Genomic DNA, 18,756 nt, shown 5'->3' with positions numbered 1-18,756 from the left:
AAGACATCCACCTTCCCACCCCAGACCCTTTGGAGGGAGCAGGACCTAGGGCCACCTGCTTTTGCACTTCTGGGTCCCTGTCCAGAATCCAGTGCGACAGACTGGATTTCTGTTATGTTCAGCCACCACCTTGGTGGCCACTTGTGCAGGCAGACCCCAGGGATGCAGACTGGCTCCCAGGGAACCTGGAGCTTCCCTGAGGTATGCTCAGTCTGCGCGGCAGGGGGAAAGCAGCTCTTCCCAGCAGGAAGCACCACTATATTTTAAACCATCAACAGATGAAAGAAAGGAGAGCTGCAGACAACACTCTGCAACCACCAGCTTCCTGCAGGAAAGTCCTCCTTCCTAGGCCCCAGGACTGTCACTACCCAAGGCCACCCTCTGCAGAGGTGGACACAGGGAGGGTAGGAAGCCTAACAGGTGGTCAGCTGGTCTGGAACTACCTTGCCTGGGTCTCCAAACAATGACCCACCTTGGTTCCCCACCTGTGAGATGGAGACAACATGCCTGGGCTGGGGCTGTACCCCACCTCCTGCTCTAAGGCTAGTGAGAAAGATAGAACAGGGGGCTGGAGACTTGGGGTCCACTGGGGAGATGCTGGCTGGGAGCCCCCTGCCCACCAGCGCCAGCCTACTAGGTGGGCAACATCCCCTGCCTACCAGTGCCAGCCTACCAGGAGGGTGACTCCCCCCTGCCCACCAGCGCCAGCCTACCAGGAGGGCGACTCGCTGGCCTGCAGAAGGCACCTTCTGATGTTGGTTCGGGACAGAGCTCCCATGCCCAGGGAGGTGCCCTATACGGGAGCTGCAGGGGAGCCGTGCTACCCAGGGCGAGGTAACTCATGGAGGACAGGATGGCGCAGGCTTGCAGCAGGCACTCCTTTATTTGGGATATCATCTCCTCCTCCGGCTCTGGCTCCTGACAGGTCCAGAGACCAGTGAGAGCAGTGGTGCTGGGTCCCTGTCCATGAGCAGACAGTGTGTCCACTGGTGCAGCCCCATGCAGTCCCAGCACCCAGCCAGCCTGGGACACAGCTGGGCCCCACCTATGCATGAGCTCGAACCCTGCTTTAGAATCAGCTCTTCCACGCTAAGATTTGCAATAAAAATAAAATCATCTGATCTGTAAACTATAGTAAAAAGTTTCAAATGTCTTAAAAACTCATCCATACAATGGAAAAAGGCCTTTGTTCTTTTTGGGTAAAAGGAGATCCAAAGGTGCTGAGGTGGGCGCGAGCGTTGCTGGGCAATGCTGGATACGCGCCTCTGCTGTGAACAGAGCCGCTTTCTTCCCTTGGGCCACCAGGACGCTATGGCTGTTCCGTGGCTGCCTGGTCCTTGGCAGCGGCCACCAGCTCTGCAAGGGCTGTGAAGCTCTTGATGCTGCTTGTCTGCAGGCCCATCTTTTGTATCTGCAAAGACATGAGAATGAGTCATCGTCCTGTGGCTTAGCCAGACTCAAAGAGACCCGCATGAGAAGCCACCGAACACCCGACCAAGTCAGAAGAGGGCAGTGCCCTGAGCACCTGCAGGAACCTTCTTCTCCTTTGGAAAAAAGGGTCAACTTACTGCAGAACTTCATGTTTTTGGGTTAAACCCTCTGCATTCTAAGAAGCCAATATGTTACCTAATCTCAGTCCTTCAAATCAGACGGATGAGCGCAAGGGCCTCTTTTAAGGACTTAAAAAAAAAAAAGTTCTCAGAGGAAATTCACAACTAAAAAAATACATGAATTGTTCTCTAAGTGGAGAATTTCCAAACAAGTACTGACCTGAGCTCTTGCTTTATCCATGCAGCCTTTTCTTGGGTCCTTGTGATGGACAAAACACACTGGTGCTGACCTACTGTGGTGACTATAGCCACTGAGTGCCCATTAGGGCCTGTTTTTGTTCAAGAATAATGTGTGTGCACAGAATGGGAAGGAAAGGCTGGGCAGTACTTGGCACCTCACGGCTGGCCTGGCACTGGACCGTGGGAGCCTGTCCCTGCCTCCCCCACCTGTTTCCCTTTTGCTTATTTACTCTCCATGTCTCTACAGCAAACTTTTTGCTTCTCTTATGACATGCAACAGGCAATGGGCTTTGCAGGAGACATCCGGAAGCTCAGAACAGAAACTTGGGTTCCAGGAGGGCCTGGGCAGGAACATGTGGCTTGCCTCACTCCCCCTCTCTGGCAGAATTCTTGTTTGAGGAGCAATTGCTTGGGGAAAATCTGGACAGGGGCCATCTGGACACCTGCCAGCTTGAGGATGCTGAGGATGAGACTGCCTCACAGAAGGGCCACGCCAGCCTCATCACCCAGGAGGGAAGCAAGCAGCTGTATCAGCTCACTTCCTGCATCCATGGGAGAGCACTGCTGTGCTCTCTGTGGCCACTGGTAAGCACGTTAGGGCCAGCTGTGCAGCACAGTCCCTCCCAGGCACGGAAGGCATGGGAATCGCACCTGCGACCCCACAGCTACCACCACAGCCAGCCATCAATGGAAACTCTCGGCACTCTCTTGCCTCCTCTCTCTCCTGCTCCGGGTACAAACCCCTTACCAGAGAGCAGCCTGGACCCTACTTTCCTCTCCTAAGCCATGGGATTGATGTCTTGGCCTCAGCAACAGCACCCGAGGCAACGCCAGATCCCTGTTGGGTCCTGGGACCCGAGTTTGGGCTGCTGGTGCTGAGGTGGCTCCCAGTACCTGCTCGCCCAGATACTCCACGTCCAAGGCCAGCTGCAGCCGGATCTTGTCGTCATCACTCATGCCACTGCTGGGGCCCACAGGGCTGGCTGCGGCGATCTTTCTGGCCTGCTTCAGCCTCTTCAGACTCGCCTCCATCTTCCTCACGGAGCTTAGGACATCTGACACAGTCTCACAGTACCTGGCCAGACACAGGTACCAGTGAAACTAACATTCAGAACCCTTATGGCTGACTCTGAACAAAGATGTTCTTAAGATAAAATTCATTTCCAATAAGACCCAACTGTGGTAAATGCTGTCTCTGAAGACAGTGGGAAGGGTCTGGCACAGCATCTCCCCAGAACTGAACTGCTGGGACTCTAGGCTGAACGCCAGGAGAGACTGACAGGCCCTATGCCTTCTCATACCCAGTGGACACCTACAGTGCGACCACAGCCAAACAACAAAGGTCATTCCAAACCCTGAAGGGAACATCTCATCTTCCAAAGTGTAAGATTCCTAGAATTTTAAGTGAAATTCTGTCCTCCAAATACTCTGCATATAATTTTTAAATCATAAGCAAGTTACATTTCTAAATTCTGTAAGCTGGTCATTTGGCATTTGGAATACATTTGCCCACAAAAACATTCTACATCATTGTTATGTTCTAAACTAATCCATTTATGGCTGCTTGACGCATAAGAACTGAACATAACATACTGCAAAAATTAATGCTTAAAACAGTTAAACAAAATTGATAATGAAACATTTTTGCTTTTTCGTTTTTTGGTGGAGTGCTGGGGATGGAACCCGGGGCTTTGTGCATGCTGGCAAGTGCTCTTTGGCTGGGCTATCCCAGCTTCAAATGATACCCTTTAGTGTGACTTGGCACCCGGGTTCGAGAAGCAGACTTAATTAGATGAAGAGGCACTCAAGGGCTGGGGACTTCAGAAACTGCCATGGCCAGCTGTAGGGAGCTTCTAAATGTGTGCGTCCTCCTTTAGGTCACAGGGCTTTCATGTGTATGAACTCAAGTGGCATGACTGGAGCTGTGCTGGAGGGACAGAGCTGAGGACAGGGAGGGCCTGAACAGGGCAGAGGGGCAACAAACAGTAGCACAGACAGTGCCCGGGACATGAGGCTCACGGAACACAGGCCAGCTTGATGGTGGTCTGAGTGGAAGAAGGTGGCCCTGAGCTGAGGGCGAAAGGGTGTGGCTGATGTGCCCAGGGGCAGGCAGGTGCTGTGGTGGGCCCACTACAGGTCCATGCACAGCCTGGGAATGCCCAGGGGCCTCTTCCAGGGGCTCTTCAGAGGGCGCACCTGTGAGTGCTCTCGGAAAGTGCTCCTTCCAGCCACTGCTGTACCAGTGAGGGTCTGAGCTTGTCCTTGTGTCCACTCTGGAGCTGGTGAAATGGCTTCAGTGCACTCTCCACGTAAGCAGAAGCTGTGGTAGGGACCTCCTGCAATAATGTCGACAGGACGCGTTCCAGGTCAGAGTGTACACAACCACTGTCCTCCCAGACACTAACGGCAGAGGTCCACAGAAAGATCTGGGGCAGGAGGGCAGCCAAGAGTGCAGGCCCACACCTCGGACTCTGTTCCCTGGAGCAGTAGCTCCCCATATTGTCCATCTATAATATCCTGCTAATTCTGTTTAATTCAGGATCTGCTTCTACAGGTGGGGTGGAGCTGAATTCTGGCCACCAGGGGGCATCAGTCTGGCTCATCAACAGACCAGAGCTTGAGAATCAAGCATGGGTGAATGACCAGCCTATAACCCTTCCTAGCTTTGGTTTCTCCACCCATCAACATGCCAGTAACAGAAGGAGCAGTGAGTCTGTGTAAAGTGCTCATCCTCACACCAAGGGAACACACCCCAACAGCCCAGAGGGCAGAAAGGGAGCTGGTGCAGCACTGGGAGGAAAGCAAGCCGGTCTCTCTACTTCCAAGGGGGCATCAGGTCAGAGGAAGGTGCAGACTGGAAGTGCTCTACTAGGAACGGCAATCCCAGCCCACGTCCCAGATGGACTGTGGAGAAGACTGTCCTAACTAATGCCAGCTCTGCCACAGGGACCCACAAGCACCCCCAATAGCATGCCAGACAGATGGCTGTGCAGCAACAGACAGGGCCCACCTAGTACAGTCAAGGCCCTACATTCCACAACCCTCGTGGCTCTAGGAAGTGAACCAGGAGACATTAAATTAAGTCTGAAATCTAACTTTACAACTGGGAAGAAAAAGAAAATCAGAGAATTATGTGAGCTCTACTAAGAATAAGACGAGAACAAACATTAAACATGGGAGAGTGGGCATTCAGGGGGAGCGCTCAACACTGAATCCCACATCTGCTCTAGGACGTGACCATGAGCAGCAGCAGCATGCGCTGCCTTCTAGCCTACAAATGTCTGTTTTTCCTTTTCCTTTCTTTTTATTTTGTGGTGCTTGGATGAAATGCAGGGCCTGCCCAGGCAAGTGCTCATCCCACGTAGCCCTGACATACTTTTTAACGCAGTTTGTCTGAACTTATTCAGGAGAAAGTAGGTACCTCCAGGACAAGAAGGCAGCAAAGTATTTTGTAAGTCCAAGTATTTTGTAATACATGACATGTTTAAGTAGGATTTTAAAAATATTAAGATGCTTTCTTTTGAAAGGAAGCAAGAAAGTGCACTCTATCCCAGCTACCACCCACCTCAGCTGCAGTGTCAGGGCCTCTGCCCTCCAGCCTGACTCTGAATGGTTGGATGGAGCTATCTTGCCCTCTTCTCCAGCCCCCTCAGTAAGCTTCCCACTTCAGAGTTCTTTTTGGTGAATGACACTAACCTTATTGGTTCTTCGGTAGAGCCGGGGCACCTCTAGGGCACCCTTCAGGTAACTGAAGCAAGACTCACTCAGGTCCTGGATGACCCTGCTGCTCAGGGCAGGCACGCAGGCTGACAAGGAGCTCCGGGAGTCCTCCAGGGCAGCTGCAGAGGCAGGAAGGCAGGACTGGTCACTCTGCTTGGGCCCAGAGGTGAACTTGGTTTTAAAGACGATCATAGTATGCAGTGTGTACTACAGTAAACCAAATCAATTAGCATTAAACACAAGATCTTAGGGGTCAAACCCACAGAGCAGAGCGACCAAGGATTTACAACTAGAAAAGAAAATGATGATTCACACATGTCCCGTAGTCTCTGAAACTTTACCTCAAATTATTTCTTATTCAAAGATTTGCCGAGTCTGAAGATCATTTTTACCTGAGATAGAAGAGAAATTCTCAAAGCCAATCATTTCCAGTTTTGGCTTAATTGTCTCCAAGAGCTCTGGAAGCTGGAACATAGATACCACATGCTCAGTCACTCCTTGTAAACCAAGGCAGCGGCAATTCTACTTGCATCTACGAAGCTGGAACATTGTTAATGGGTAGTGAAACTAAAATCAGGACTCTTAGTGCTGTTTGTCAAGGGAACATGAGGCTCAGTGCTGTCAAGAAGAACTGATGGCATGGGGAGCCCACGGGCTCACAGCCACCTGCAGGCCCAGGGAATGGGTGGAAACCTTCCATTTTCTGGCTATCCGTGACACCAAGAAAGCCCACTGTAAACAGCAATGCTCGAGACACACAAATGCACCAATTCAAGCACATAAAGCCTTAAACTCAGGGAAAGCAGAATCATGCACTCTAACTTCAGCCTGTAAAGTTCTTCAATTGTAAAAAGCAAAAGCTATGGGAACTATATAGAGAAAACAGAGAAATTTTGATATGTCAACACTTTCAAATATTACAGAAAACATCTGGGTAAGTGAACTAAAAATAGCTAAGAGTTGTGCCAGAGCAGACATGAGCTAACCAACCAAAGCAGCACGACTCTGCTCAGCATACCCCTGCTGAGGAGGGGCAGAGGTGCAGGCTCCCGTGGTGCCAGGGGCACTGCTGAGCAGGAGGCACACTGGCAGAAGCCTCCACGGAGATGACCTGTCAAGGACGGCTGGGGAGGCACGGGACAGGCGAGATGCACCAGACCTTGGCGGGATACCTGGGGCCCCACAGTTCCAAGGACCACAAGGACACAGAAGCCTGCCTTTGGCACCAGCCTCTTTCTGAGAAACCTGCGACTCTTCAGGGATCGGCTTACCTGCTCCTGAAGCCTGTCTAGGTCTGCAACCACATACACCAGCTGAGTACTGGAAATGGACTCCATTGGCTTCTCCTCTGAAGGTCCCCTTCCTTGGTCTTCATTACCTCCTTGAGAGGCAGAAGGGTCTTTGCTACCAGCTACCAAAGGCTTTTTGATCTCCTTGGCACTTTCATTAGAAATGGGCCTGCGAGAAAGCTGGACAAGAGTTCCAGTGGTTACATGCTTGCAGGCTGGCGAGACACAGGAGTGTCCATACACATGTAAGTCAGCAAGGAACGCCAGCTGTGTGCAGCAAAGATGGACTAAGGCAAGAACTCCGCACCATCTCTGAGACAGTGACAAGCAGGGCTTGCACACAGGGGACAACTAGCTCCCTGTGTCTGACACTGAGGGCAGCAGACAGAGAGCCCTGCAGGGACCTAGCAAGGCCAGCACTTGGCACTCAAGGGCCATGCTCTGTGGCTGCCACACATCTACAGACAGCCTGAAGCTTGCGGTACTTCACACACCTGGCCATCTGAGCAGGGGAACGGTGCCCATGAAAAGGAAAGACTGCTCCCCTTTTCATTTCAACTTCCAAATACCAAGTGTATTTTGATTTCTAATCATTTTCATTAAAATGAACATGTTTTAATTCAGGCCCTGTGAAGATTTCTGGTTTTGAGAGAGAGAGTGGACTGGTCAGTGTGGGGCTCTTCAGTAAGAAAACACAGAGCGTGGGACACCACACACCCAAGGGGCAGCTGCCGGAGCAGAATGTAAGGCAGTCAGCTGCGAGCGAGAAGCCAGCTTGCTGCCATCCACGCACGCCACAGGGCATGAAAGGTCTCTGACCCTCACCTGTCCTGGGTACAGATGAGACGCATGGCACTTACCTCACTGGCAAAGACGGAAAAGCGTGCCAGAATCTGCAGAGTGAGTCTCCAGAGACGATGGACCAGCAAGGGCAGGAACAGCTCGTCCGACCAACACCTGAGCAGGCTGCTCCACGTTCTATGGGAAGCCAAGAGGCAAAACGGACTCCCAGCTGGGGACGGAGCAGAGACTCGGGCTCAGTCAGCTGTAGCTGCCAATGCTGGGCCCTCCAGGCGAAGGGCGTGGCGTGTGCGAGTGTGGCACAGCGAGCCCAGAACTCACGCGTGCACGCTCACGCACAATAACACAGGCGTGGCCTTCCGAGGGCTGCCAGGGAAGACAGGAGGACCCCGCGGCTCGTCTTCCTGTCTTCACGCACTTGGCCCCACACCCCAGGCATGTGGGTGAAGAAGCAACGCCCAGCACCTGGGATGCTGCTCCTCACACACTGTGGGCCACCTCAGACCAGCTCTAGGGCACCCCTCCAGGCCAAGGGCTGCTGGATCTGTCCTACCTGCTCTGTCCACTCCTCTCCTCCTGTCTCAGCAGTTCCCAGAGAGCAGTCACTTACACACAACCACCTCTGACAAGGAAGGACTGAAACTAGGTGGAGGCCAATAGGGCAGGGGGACTGACAGTGGACACAGCTGCCCCAATGAGAGCAGGCACTGACATCCAGGAACCCAGAACCCATACACCATCCTTTAGTGGTCACCAAGAAAAACATGACGAAACTGGCGAGCCATCAGACACGCACACCTATGATGGTCACCTCCGGTGTCCACCCTGGGGCTGGAGGCCGAGCGCATGCTCCCACAGGGTCACTCTTGGGGTCCTATATGTGGCCACCCTAAGCCAGGAAGAAGCCAGACTGCAGCAGCCTGAGCCCCTGGACTGCAGCCCTAATGTGCTATGTTCAGCACCAAGAAGGACTCTGCTTCCTGTCTGCAAGCACCTTCGACCCTCTCCATGCAGCAGCTCCATGAACCAAAAGATGTGGTTTCTTTTGCCTTATTGGAAAAAAAGTTGGATAGTGGTGGTGGGGGCAGTGTCCTGAGTGACAGGAAAAGGTCAGAGTGCTCTTTGGACCAAGGCCTAGCTGAGAGGTGGGCGTGGCTAGGGGGACACCTGTTGCTCCAGTTCTAAGAGTTTACCTGGTGCTTCTTCCAGCCCACGTGTGAGTGCTGCTTCCAAGGATCCTGCCACCTCTCTGAACCTGTGAGGAGCAACACCCAAGTCAGCCCGAGGCACCCCCGACCCGTCTTCCTCTCCCCAGGCAGCAGGGCTTCCTTGCGTGCTGAGGGAAAGGCCAAACACCTGAGGCAGAGGGTGCAGCAGAGGGAGATGGGCCACTGTCCTACTCCATCCTCTGCCCCGAACACAGAGGAGGGCATGGGAAGGAAGCTGGCCTGGGGTCTGCCCATCAGAGCCCAGCGTTCCTTCCCACTATCAGAAAAAGGCTGATCTTTGCTCAGTTTGGCTCCCAGGACACTTGTACCTTCCACAACCAACTCTGCCTCCCAACAGGAACCTTCTGACGCCAGAGGCAGCTGCCAGCTGGGTGCGTGCTCAGCAGCAGTCACGCTCTGGGGAAGGTGCCTGCGGTGTGGGGCACTGACCGTATCTGGAAGTAGACCGGCAGGTTCCACTTGCTGTTGAAGCTGTGGTAGGCAGGGTGCGCTCGCAGCCGTTTCACACTGGCCTGTGACCCACACTGTCGCTCAAACCTTCTTAGGAAGTCCATGCTGGTGGTGTACTTCTAGAAAGAACAAGGGGGTCAGTGCAGCGGCTCAGCCGTACTGGGCACACTCTGGAAAATGTTGGAGTCCTGAGCCATGCCCAGGGCTGAGCCAGCAGTCCTGAGCCATGCCCAGGGCTAACGTGGCCATGTCCAGGGGAAACTCCAACACACAGTCCTATGTCCAGAACTGGATAACAACAGTGCTCTCACCCCACCAGCACCTGAACAGACAGACGGTCCATTAAGTGATCCAACTCGTCACTGAGCAGCCACCTGGCTCTCACAGACGGGAAGTGGGAACTGCTCCAGAAGGAGCACAGCCGACAGCGGGCACTACCGTAAGCCACCCAGCTGCCTGTCCAGGCCGCCACCATCACCACTACCACCACCAATAGCAGGTGATGCCTCTTCTACTGGGCTCTGACAAAGCTAGGGGCAGGACCCAGCCAGTCAGCAGATGCCTTCTCGGGGCTCTCTATGCATGAATCCCCGTGCCCTGAACCACGCAGGCTGACATCTGCCCACACAGGGATTGTAGGCCAGCAGAAGCTACAGGTTATCATTTCTTTCACCTAGATTTGGGCAGCATTCTGTGTCCCTAAGGGTGGGCTAGGTGTGTGGGGTTGGGACACAGGAGGCCACTGTGGAGTAAGGCTCTATCTCTACATTCAATGGCCACCAGAGGGACAAGGGCACTTCCCTTTCCTTAAGAAACACTGCTTTAAGGCCCACAGCTGAAAGTACTTCTTGAAGCCGACAGACACCTGTGGAAACGAAGCCCACCAGCACCCAGCACTGGCCCAGACTTCTGCCAAGTTCTCTCAGAAGGTTCATGGCTGAGCTGCTGCACTTCCTGAGCCAACCTGGTCACCATGACCTGAGGAGCACAGTGGAACGCAGAGCACCTCACACCACTCCTGCGTGAGCCACCCGCACTCTGCTCACGCCATCTAACTTAGGAAGCCCTACTTTTTAACATCACAGAAGTTGTCCTCTGTCAAAAGCAACACAAGCAAGCATGCGACTCAGCATCCTGTAACATGAGGCCATTAGCCCAGAGGGTCACATCCTGACAAGAAGGCTGTGCTGCACTGTGTCTCAGCCGCCACCATCAAGCCTCCAGGCCCAGGCTCCGTCCGCTCACCTCGTGCCTCTTCATGCACCTTGCATTAGTGAGGGGATTAAGCAGGCAGATCAGAAGAGAAGCAAACAAATTCCAGAAATTATGGCAACTACAACTGGAAACTCAAAGCACAGACGCATCTGATGAAAGACCCAGTAAAACGAAAGACAAGTCCCGAGGAATCCTGAGCACGCGCACCCACATGGAAAGGGAGGGAAGCAGCTTTGCAGGCAGGTGCTGGAGGAATAGCAGGAAAGCGCAGCTCGAGAGGAGAGGGCCTGGAGAGAAACTGCAGAGGACAGGTGCTGGCCTTCCGACGGAAGTCCAACAAGTCCCAGGTGAGGTAGAAGAAAAGTCCACGTGAGGCACTTCAGAGTGAACTAAGCACACCAGGCTCAGAGGATCTTCCACCAGCCAGGAAAAGGGCTCAGCCAGGGGGTCAGTGCATCCACAGCTGACTCGGTGGAGTCCACAGTCAGCACCATGTGTTGTCAAGTCCATGTTCAACAGAACCACTCTCCCCAACAGAAAAACAGAAGAATAACTCCCACACACGGCTGAGGGCTCACTGCAAACAAGGCCGTCACCTGCAAGCCTCACTGCAAGCCTCTGGCACGGGCTTCAGAAGAAAGGGAAGGGCCCAGGAAGGATGGGCTCACACCCAACAAGAGCAAGCAACAGAGCAAGGGGCCTGAGGCAGTTCTCAGAACACCACGGCCACCTGGGACCACGGACGCAACAGGAGAGCCAGCCTGGGTCCAAAAAGGCATGACTGGCATGAAAAGCAGTCAGGAGGAGGTAAAGACCTCTAACCAACTCAACTCGGTTAAGTGAAGAAGTGAGAGCCTGTCCATCTCCTACCAAGGTTACTCAACATATGCAGAGAAAGGACAGAACACCCCAAACAGCAGAAGCAAAATCAGAGTAAAGGGAGAAAGCAGATACCCAAGTCTAAAACACAAAGGAGGCAGACCGGAAGAGACCTCACTGACGGCAGTGCTGCACACCACCAGCCACGTCTGAGACCAAGACCTCGCCCAGCAAGGACCCGACCAAGTTCCAGGGAGGCACAGGCACAGGCACAGGGACAGGAGGCCACGGCAGCAGTGGGCCACAGCAGAAACGATGTTTGCAGCCATGGCCAGGACCTTCTAAAAGATACCATGATTCTTAAAGAGGGAAAGGCAGAGCTTCATAATTTTTTTGGGAAAAAAAAAAATGTGTTTTAAGGTAAATGTCCATTCAGCAACTCAAGTTTTTGTTTTTAAGACCACAGAACCAAGAATGGAGAATAGAACATGCTGCCTGCTCCGAAGTCTCAGGCCAACACCTTCAAGAACCAGGATTGGAAATCACCTGGTGAAATGCGTCAGGGTCCCCAGGATTGAAGAGCGAGGGCAGCTTTTCCTCCAGTCCTTGTGCGATTTCTGGCCAGACGGAGTTCACTAAGAAGTCGTACCCGGGAACAGGGGTGGCTCTCTCACTGTAAGAAACAAGCAAGATTCAGTCAGGGCCCCACAGCTCCCACCGCCCAAGAGCAACTTCCACCCTGCAGCTTCTTCCAGGAGTCCCTCAGCCCCACACCCACTCCGACCTTCTTCATAAAGACCACGTGTGCCAGTTAGCTGTCCCCAGACTCGAGTTCCTACTTCACTTCTGGACCTCAATACTGCGTTGGCCCCGACGACTCTCCTGGATCCTGACTCTTATAGCAGGTGTCAAGGATGAGGCAGAACCACTGTGCCCACCTGGGACCACTTCCCTCTCCCACAGGCCACCACCATGAGCTTGTTTTGGGAAAGAGTGGTCTCCTGCCTTAGGAAAGAAAACTTTGAAGTCAATGGAACACCACAAACCCCAGGGCACTGCAAATTAAATTAATCCAGTGTCCTGAAGAAGACCTTTAATTCTAAAAGTCTGTGACACTGCAGGTGAGATCCCAAAGGCAAAGCTTGAAGCAAAAACTCTCAATGGCCCAATGAGCTTGGTGTGTGTGTTTTGCTGTTTTTTAGCACTGGATATTGGATTTCTAATTCACAACCCTGGCACTGAGATAAAAGCAACACTTCAGAGCCAGTGGAGCCTGAGTTCAAATGGTGGGTCGTGGGCAGACCATCTCATTCCTGTGCTGAGGTTAGTCTTTAAAATGGGCATAGTAACAGCTGACTGCGCAGGGTCGCTGCAAGGACCAACATCTGTAAAGCATCCAGGATAGCATCCAGCACTAGGGAGGCACTGTCAGTCCTGCTGAAGGAAGACCTGAAAGCACCCCTGGCCCTACACACCCATTGCCCACCCCCGACTGCCATGCACTGAGCAAGACGCTCTACTTTAAGATAGTCTTCCTTCAAAATGTGAAGGGATAGATGGTCTCGTTTTAGCAAACCTGGGATCTTATAGCTAACTGCCATTTTGAGTCGGGACTCAGTGTTCTGCCAAGTACTAAACAACATCAGAACCTTGTCTTAGCTGTCCTCCTCAGCAGAACGCATCCAGACAGGAGGTCAGCACAGAAACTGCCTCCTGTCCAGGGGCAGCTTCCATAAGCCCATGCAGTTCATCAAGGTCCTGAAGAAGAACCACTGAGGACAAGGGAGGTGAAGGCAGGTGCCTGCTTCCCTCATTGCCAATGCCACGTGGGGGCGCTACAGACCCTTGAGCAGAATGAGAGACTGCTAGGCAGCTGGCTGTGAGCCACAGATACCATAACACAGTCACAACAAAGCCGACGTCAAGAGACAGGATCGCCTCATTCACACAGTAAACATCTAACTAAATCCCCCAAAGGAATGTTAAGACCTTGCAGGACTAACAGTGAACACAGGGACTAAGAAGAGCTAGTGTGTCACTGGGGAAGGTAAGTCCTGAACGCTGTAGGTGGTGTCAGTTTCCATGTTCTTGGGGGGAGATGGTGAAACAGAAGAGAATAGACAGGGAGGCAGCAGGCATGGGCAGTCTGAGGCCACGAGTGTGCTGGGGAAGGCCCAGGCCCTAGGGCCTGCACTTGAGATGCACAAGGGCCAAGGGGCCAGGAGATGCCTGGGACTCCTCAGCTTCTGCATGAGTCTGCCACACTGAAGCTGCAGAGACTGCCGACGCTGGGTATCTGACACATGGGGACCAAGGCTAGGCTGTTAAGTCTGACAACCGGCTGTTCACAACCATGGCTTCTTCAATTTCATATTGTCTTCTACTGGATGCCTACCCCAAATCCAAGCTCAACACAATCCTCACAAGTGGCACAACGAGGCCTCAATGCACTGGTGCAGTGGACACAGGATGGTGCTGGAGAGGCCAAGCAGAGCATGAGAACTTGACCATAGATACTTTTTTTGTTGTTTTTAAGAAACATAAATTTGAGATGCCTGTCCATGAAAACCCTCAGGGACTGCCCTTCACCACTGAGCTCAGCAGGCTTTGGTGAAGCACTCCTGGGCGGCTGCGGTCTTCAAGGCACTGTGTGAGGAGGGGTGGGCCCTGATGGCAGGGTGGCCTCTTGGAAGAGGGATGTCAGCCCACAGAAGCAAGGGCAAGGTCCCTGGAATCCAGGGTATGACTGATGTTGAACATCAGGACAAAGGAGGGTGTCCTGGAAGACAGGGAGTCTTAGCTGGGGCTTCACGAGCAGTGGGGATTCAGTGGGAAGGGCGGGCACCATAAGCACAGAAGGAGGGCTGGGGAAAGGGTGCAGTACTGTGTGGTGGAGCTCCACATGTGCAGGAGCTGCCAGTCCCGACCACGAGAAGCCTCCTCCACTGGGTCCAGGAGTGGGATCCTCCCCACCCAGCCTTCAGAAAGAAGGTCCAGTCTACAGATTGCAGGACTCCCAAAGGCTGGACCATGGCAACGGCTGGAGGACTGGCAGACTCTGGAAAGTACTGAGAAGTCCTGGAGACCAACTATACAGACAGAGGCTGAAGACGGCCTCCCCATAGGCATGAAATTCATCAGCTGAACTGGTGTTCACACACTAGACCCCGGAATCAGAACTGCAGCAAGTGCAGAGGGGAAAGGGGACAGGCCCTGCTGCAGGGACTCAGCCATGCAGAGGGGAAAGGGGATAGGCCCTGTTGCAGGGACTCAGCCCTATTTCTAGCTTCACAGTGACTTCCTCCTCCGTGAACAAGGCTGAATATACTTGCCCCAGGGCACGGTGGCACGAGCCACCAAATGAGGACACTCCCGGGGACCCTGCTCCTGCAAGCCTGTCCTAGCAGCAGGCCGGGCGCAGCAGTTAGCAGGTGTGAGTCCGCAAGCCAAGGCGGGTTGAGGCAGGGCCCTCAGGTTACCTGGAAACAGCGCCACCTGTGACTTCCCGAAGGAGGCGGCAGTGGTGGGGGACAAACTCCAGGAGCTTATCATATATGACCTGAAGGCCATTGGGATGTGACTCAACAGAGTGTTCCACAATCACCTGGGAAAAAAGCATTTAAAAGTGTAAACTACATACTGCATATGAACAATTAAACAAAACACCTCAAAAACACGCCTCCTGCGCCAGAAAACAGGCCTGTTTCTAAACAGTAAACCCGTCACACTCAAGGTCAATTCCTAAGGCACAGCTGTGGCTTTAACCATGGGGCAATGTTGGCCAGGTGATGGGGCCAGGTGACAGGGACTGGCCTAAGCCAGGCAAGCCCCACATTTACCTGTTTCCTGCTGAACTTAAAAAGAAAATAATTTCTTTTAAGAAAAGCATTAAGCCAGAGCACAGGATCCCCTACAGCGCCTCACTGTCCTGCCCTGGCCTCTTCTGTTCTCCTTCAGCTCAGGGCAGGCTGTGAGCCAGAGGTGGGAGAAAGTGCATGTCACCATTTGAATACTGGCATGAGGCTGGGAGTCAGAATGAAAAACTCTTACCCTCAGGTCACTGAGCATGACCTCTGCTCATCCTGCACTTGCTGAGCAGAGAATGTTCAGTGAGAGGCAAGCTCCACACACTGTGGGTGGCCTGTCCCCTGCATTCCCTCCTATCTCCAATGAGGCCCCAACAGCAGTGGACCCAGGCAGTAGTGCACCTTGCTGTCGTACTATGGGAGTCCCTGCCTTGGGTCTTCCTCTCGCCTTCCTGGCTCGGCACACTCCCCCGTATTTTGGGGGCCCAAGTGTTACCTGCTCCCTGCACACCTGGGGGAGCACCACTACCTCCCTGTCTCTGCCCTCTCCCATGCTCCAGTGCTGTCCTCAGCTTACCTGGGGCTTCCACCTGAGACCACTGGCTCAAACGCTGTCCAACCTGACGGGGGCATGACTGATTAACCACACCAGAATACCACAGAGCGTGCTGGGGCACACTGATGTACAGACGGGACTGGCCTCCTCATGGCTGGCCTGCAGTGACAGGGCCCCTCCCAGGAAGACCTCTGGTGCACCGGCCTCCTCCCAGCCCCCAGCAGAGTGGCAGCAGAGAGCACTGCTCTCCATGTGCGCAGGGCGCACCTCATCTACGTACGGCTTCACCAGGACCTGGCCGACCAAGGCCTCAGCGTCCCGCGTCTTGTCGATGGTGGCGTAGGTCCGCAGGCAGTGCCTGATGACGTCCACATCGCAGCTCTGCAGCCCTTCCAGCAGGAGCCCCTCCAGAGACTGCTGCAGCACTGCTGTGATGCCTGCGATCCGCTGTGGGCAATGGCAGGACAGCCCCGTCAGAACCACTCCTATGCATCCAGGGCACGCCACTGTGTCTGACCCCAAAGAGGATGTGTGACGCTTAAACACCGACATTTCCTGAGGCTGAGGCATAAGAACAAACTCCCCTTTGCCCTAGTCTCTCTGTCAGTCTATCTCTGGTTCACCAAAGAACGGAGACCTGGCCTGGGGCTCAGTGGCAGAGCACTTGCCTAGAATGTGTGAGGCACTGGGTTCCATCCTCAGCACCACAAAAAATAAACAAATAAGCCGGGCACAGTGGTGCACACCTATAACCCCAGCAGCTCTGGAGGCTGAGGCAGGAGAATGGCGAGTTCAAAGCCAGCCTCAGCAAAAGCAAGGTGCTAAGCAACTCAATGAGACCCTGTCCCTAAATGAAATACAAAATGGAGCTGGGGATGTGGCTCAGTGATCAAATGCCCCAGAGTTTAATCCCTAGTACCAAAAATAAAAATAAATTAATTAATAAAAAAACAAATAAAATAAAGGTATTGTGTCCATTTTTAGTTGTAACTAAAAAAATATTTAAAAAAGAAAAAAGAATATAGACCTAATTGCAGAATGAGAAAAGGTTGTTTTTCTCTAAAGCTGCAGAGCAAACAATTTTGATTAACATTACAGACTTAAAATCCAATCAAGGTCACCGGAAGAATTATAGCTGTCTTACAACATACATCAAATCACATAAAATTCAGAATCATTACTCTTGTAATGTAGGAAATGTGACTGAACTTTACACAAGATCTATAACATATGACACTTAGAAGAAAGGCCCCCAAACTCAAAACCGACAAGAAGTCAAGACTAGTTCCAAACCAGCACAGGCACATCCCCAGACTAACCAACCACCCTGCAGGGGCCAGGCTAGGGGCTGAGAGGCAGCCATGACTCACCGGCCTCACCATGTCCAGCAGAGGCATGCCCTTGCTTTGGACCGCATGGAACTGCAGCTGGTTGAACTCTGTGGCGATCCTCTCCAAGGTCTGTCCAGTCAGCAGGGGGCTGGGGATGATAAGCAGAGCCTGACGCCTGGGAAGGTACAGAAGAGCACCACAGACAGCAGTGTGCCACCACCCAGCTTGTCAGGTGGCTCCATGGGTATTCTGTCACAAGGTCAAAGCCAGGTTTCCCTGCCATCAGTCTGCTCTCTCTCTAGGCCACAGGACAGTGCATTATAGCTAGTCGCTGGTGGGCAACGAGTCCTGCACAGGCCGAGCATGAAGCCACAGGGCTGCGCAGCCCACGGAGGTGCACATTTCCCAAGCTCCCCATTCCCAATCTCCATTCTCTCTCTCCCTCTCCTACCTGTTCCTCTCCTGTTCTCTACCTGCTCATTCTTCCCTCTTCTGAAATACCTCTAATATTTCTCAAATGCCAAAAGCTCATGTAATAGCTTACTTTAAAATTAAGTTATGCACAGCAGAAATAGCAATCGGGCTATCGGGCTATTTGCTCCGAGTCCTAAAGAGGACACTTATTGAGTCAGGCCGAATCTATCTGTGATAAATGCACTTCTGTCTCTAAACACACACTGGAGTGTCAACACCAATCAAGAGGAGGAAGCCAGCAAAGGAGAAATACAAAGGTACTTCCGCTGGACAAGTGGCAAGTGAGCAGAAACACACAGAAGATCCTGTCCAGACAGAGAGGAGGGGACCCCCTGCGGGAACGCTCGCCCATCACTAACATGCCCTGGCTGGGGACACCCTGCGGGAATGCTCGCCAGTCACTAACATGCCCTGGCTGCACCTTCTCTATAGCTCAAGGCTTGCTGATGCCTCTGAAGGTGATCCAGGGCTAAAGCAGCTCAGATCTGCTGCATTAGGATGGACACTGCCAGGGAAGGCACAGGAGAGCACTCAGGGACCAGTGGGTGAGGTCTGGCAGCTCTCCTTAGGTACCACTGGTTCCACACTGCAGGTGTAACAAGGGAAGCCTGGCCTCATGTCAGGGGTCTTACAGTCTATTGAGAAAGCACACAACTTAGTCCATGGCTCCAACTCACAGAGAAGCTCCCTGGAGGCTGCTGGAAGCACAGAGCATCTGAGAGATAAGGGATGACCTCCTGGAGGAAGTAATCCTGCAGTCCAACCTATAAAAGGTAACTTTTTCAGTGTCTTGTTGGGACATTCACTATAGTCCCAACTGGGCCTGAGTTTAAAGACAGCAGGGGGACGACAGTATCCAAGGCAGGAGAGAGGAGTGAATTTTAAAAAACAAATCCATAGTGTTTCTGCAGTTAGCACAGTATCTTAAACAACCACCTCTCCACACCTTAAGCATGCTGTGAGCTAGATGTGGAAGACACAAAAAGAAGTCAGGCAGACCACAGGGGGCAAAAGTGAAGGAAGCCTTGGAAGACAGACAGCCACAGGTAACTTGTGGAACGTACTTCACAGGGTTCACCATCAGGGAACCACGGTAGATCCAAACAGCGGTACAGAAATGGCCAAGAGGGGCTTAGGAGGTCAAAGGTGAGCTGCGACTGGACCAATCTGAAAAACCAGACAGGCAGCTTCGGAGTCAATGCATTAGAGAAGGTGAATGGCCAGCCAGGAGGCCAAGCCTGAAAGAGGCAGTGGGAGAGGGAGGCAAGAAGCAGAC

At 52.9% G+C, this 18,756-nt stretch overlaps 1 protein-coding gene across 3 annotated transcripts in view; it reads right to left on the bottom strand.

Moving 5' to 3' along the window:
- Positions 1–864: 864 nt before the first annotated feature.
- The window catches only part of Cog2 (component of oligomeric golgi complex 2), a 33,119-nt gene continuing 15,227 nt past the window's right edge, over positions 865–18,756 (bottom strand). Inside the window, exons 6-18 of one of the 3 annotated variants that reach the window (XM_048800362.1) lie at positions 17,046–17,181; positions 15,943–16,122; positions 14,793–14,917; positions 11,860–11,986; positions 9,259–9,398; positions 8,794–8,855; positions 7,660–7,811; positions 6,782–6,979; positions 5,903–5,975; positions 5,487–5,629; positions 3,987–4,126; positions 2,685–2,865; positions 865–1,411 (exon numbers count right to left, since the gene is read on the bottom strand). In XM_048800362.1, coding sequence (XP_048656319.1) covers positions 1,310–1,411; positions 2,685–2,865; positions 3,987–4,126; positions 5,487–5,629; positions 5,903–5,975; positions 6,782–6,979; positions 7,660–7,811; positions 8,794–8,855; positions 9,259–9,398; positions 11,860–11,986; positions 14,793–14,917; positions 15,943–16,122; positions 17,046–17,181 — 1,759 coding nt within the window. In that variant the 3' untranslated portion in view covers positions 865–1,309. The remainder of the gene's footprint in view (positions 1,412–2,684; positions 2,866–3,986; positions 4,127–5,486; positions 5,630–5,902; positions 5,976–6,781; positions 6,980–7,659; positions 7,812–8,793; positions 8,856–9,258; positions 9,399–11,859; positions 11,987–14,792; positions 14,918–15,942; positions 16,123–17,045; positions 17,182–18,756) is intronic. The other 2 variants (XM_048800363.1, XM_015504316.2) reach the window with 2 other exon arrangements.

The sequence above is a fragment of the Marmota marmota genome, unplaced genomic scaffold (genome assembly GCF_001458135.2).
Source record: "Marmota marmota marmota unplaced genomic scaffold, marMar, whole genome shotgun sequence".
NCBI lineage: Eukaryota > Metazoa > Chordata > Mammalia > Rodentia > Sciuridae > Marmota > Marmota marmota.
The sequence above is the reverse complement of the archived record's forward strand: the minus strand, read 5'-3'. Positions and strand labels throughout refer to the sequence as shown.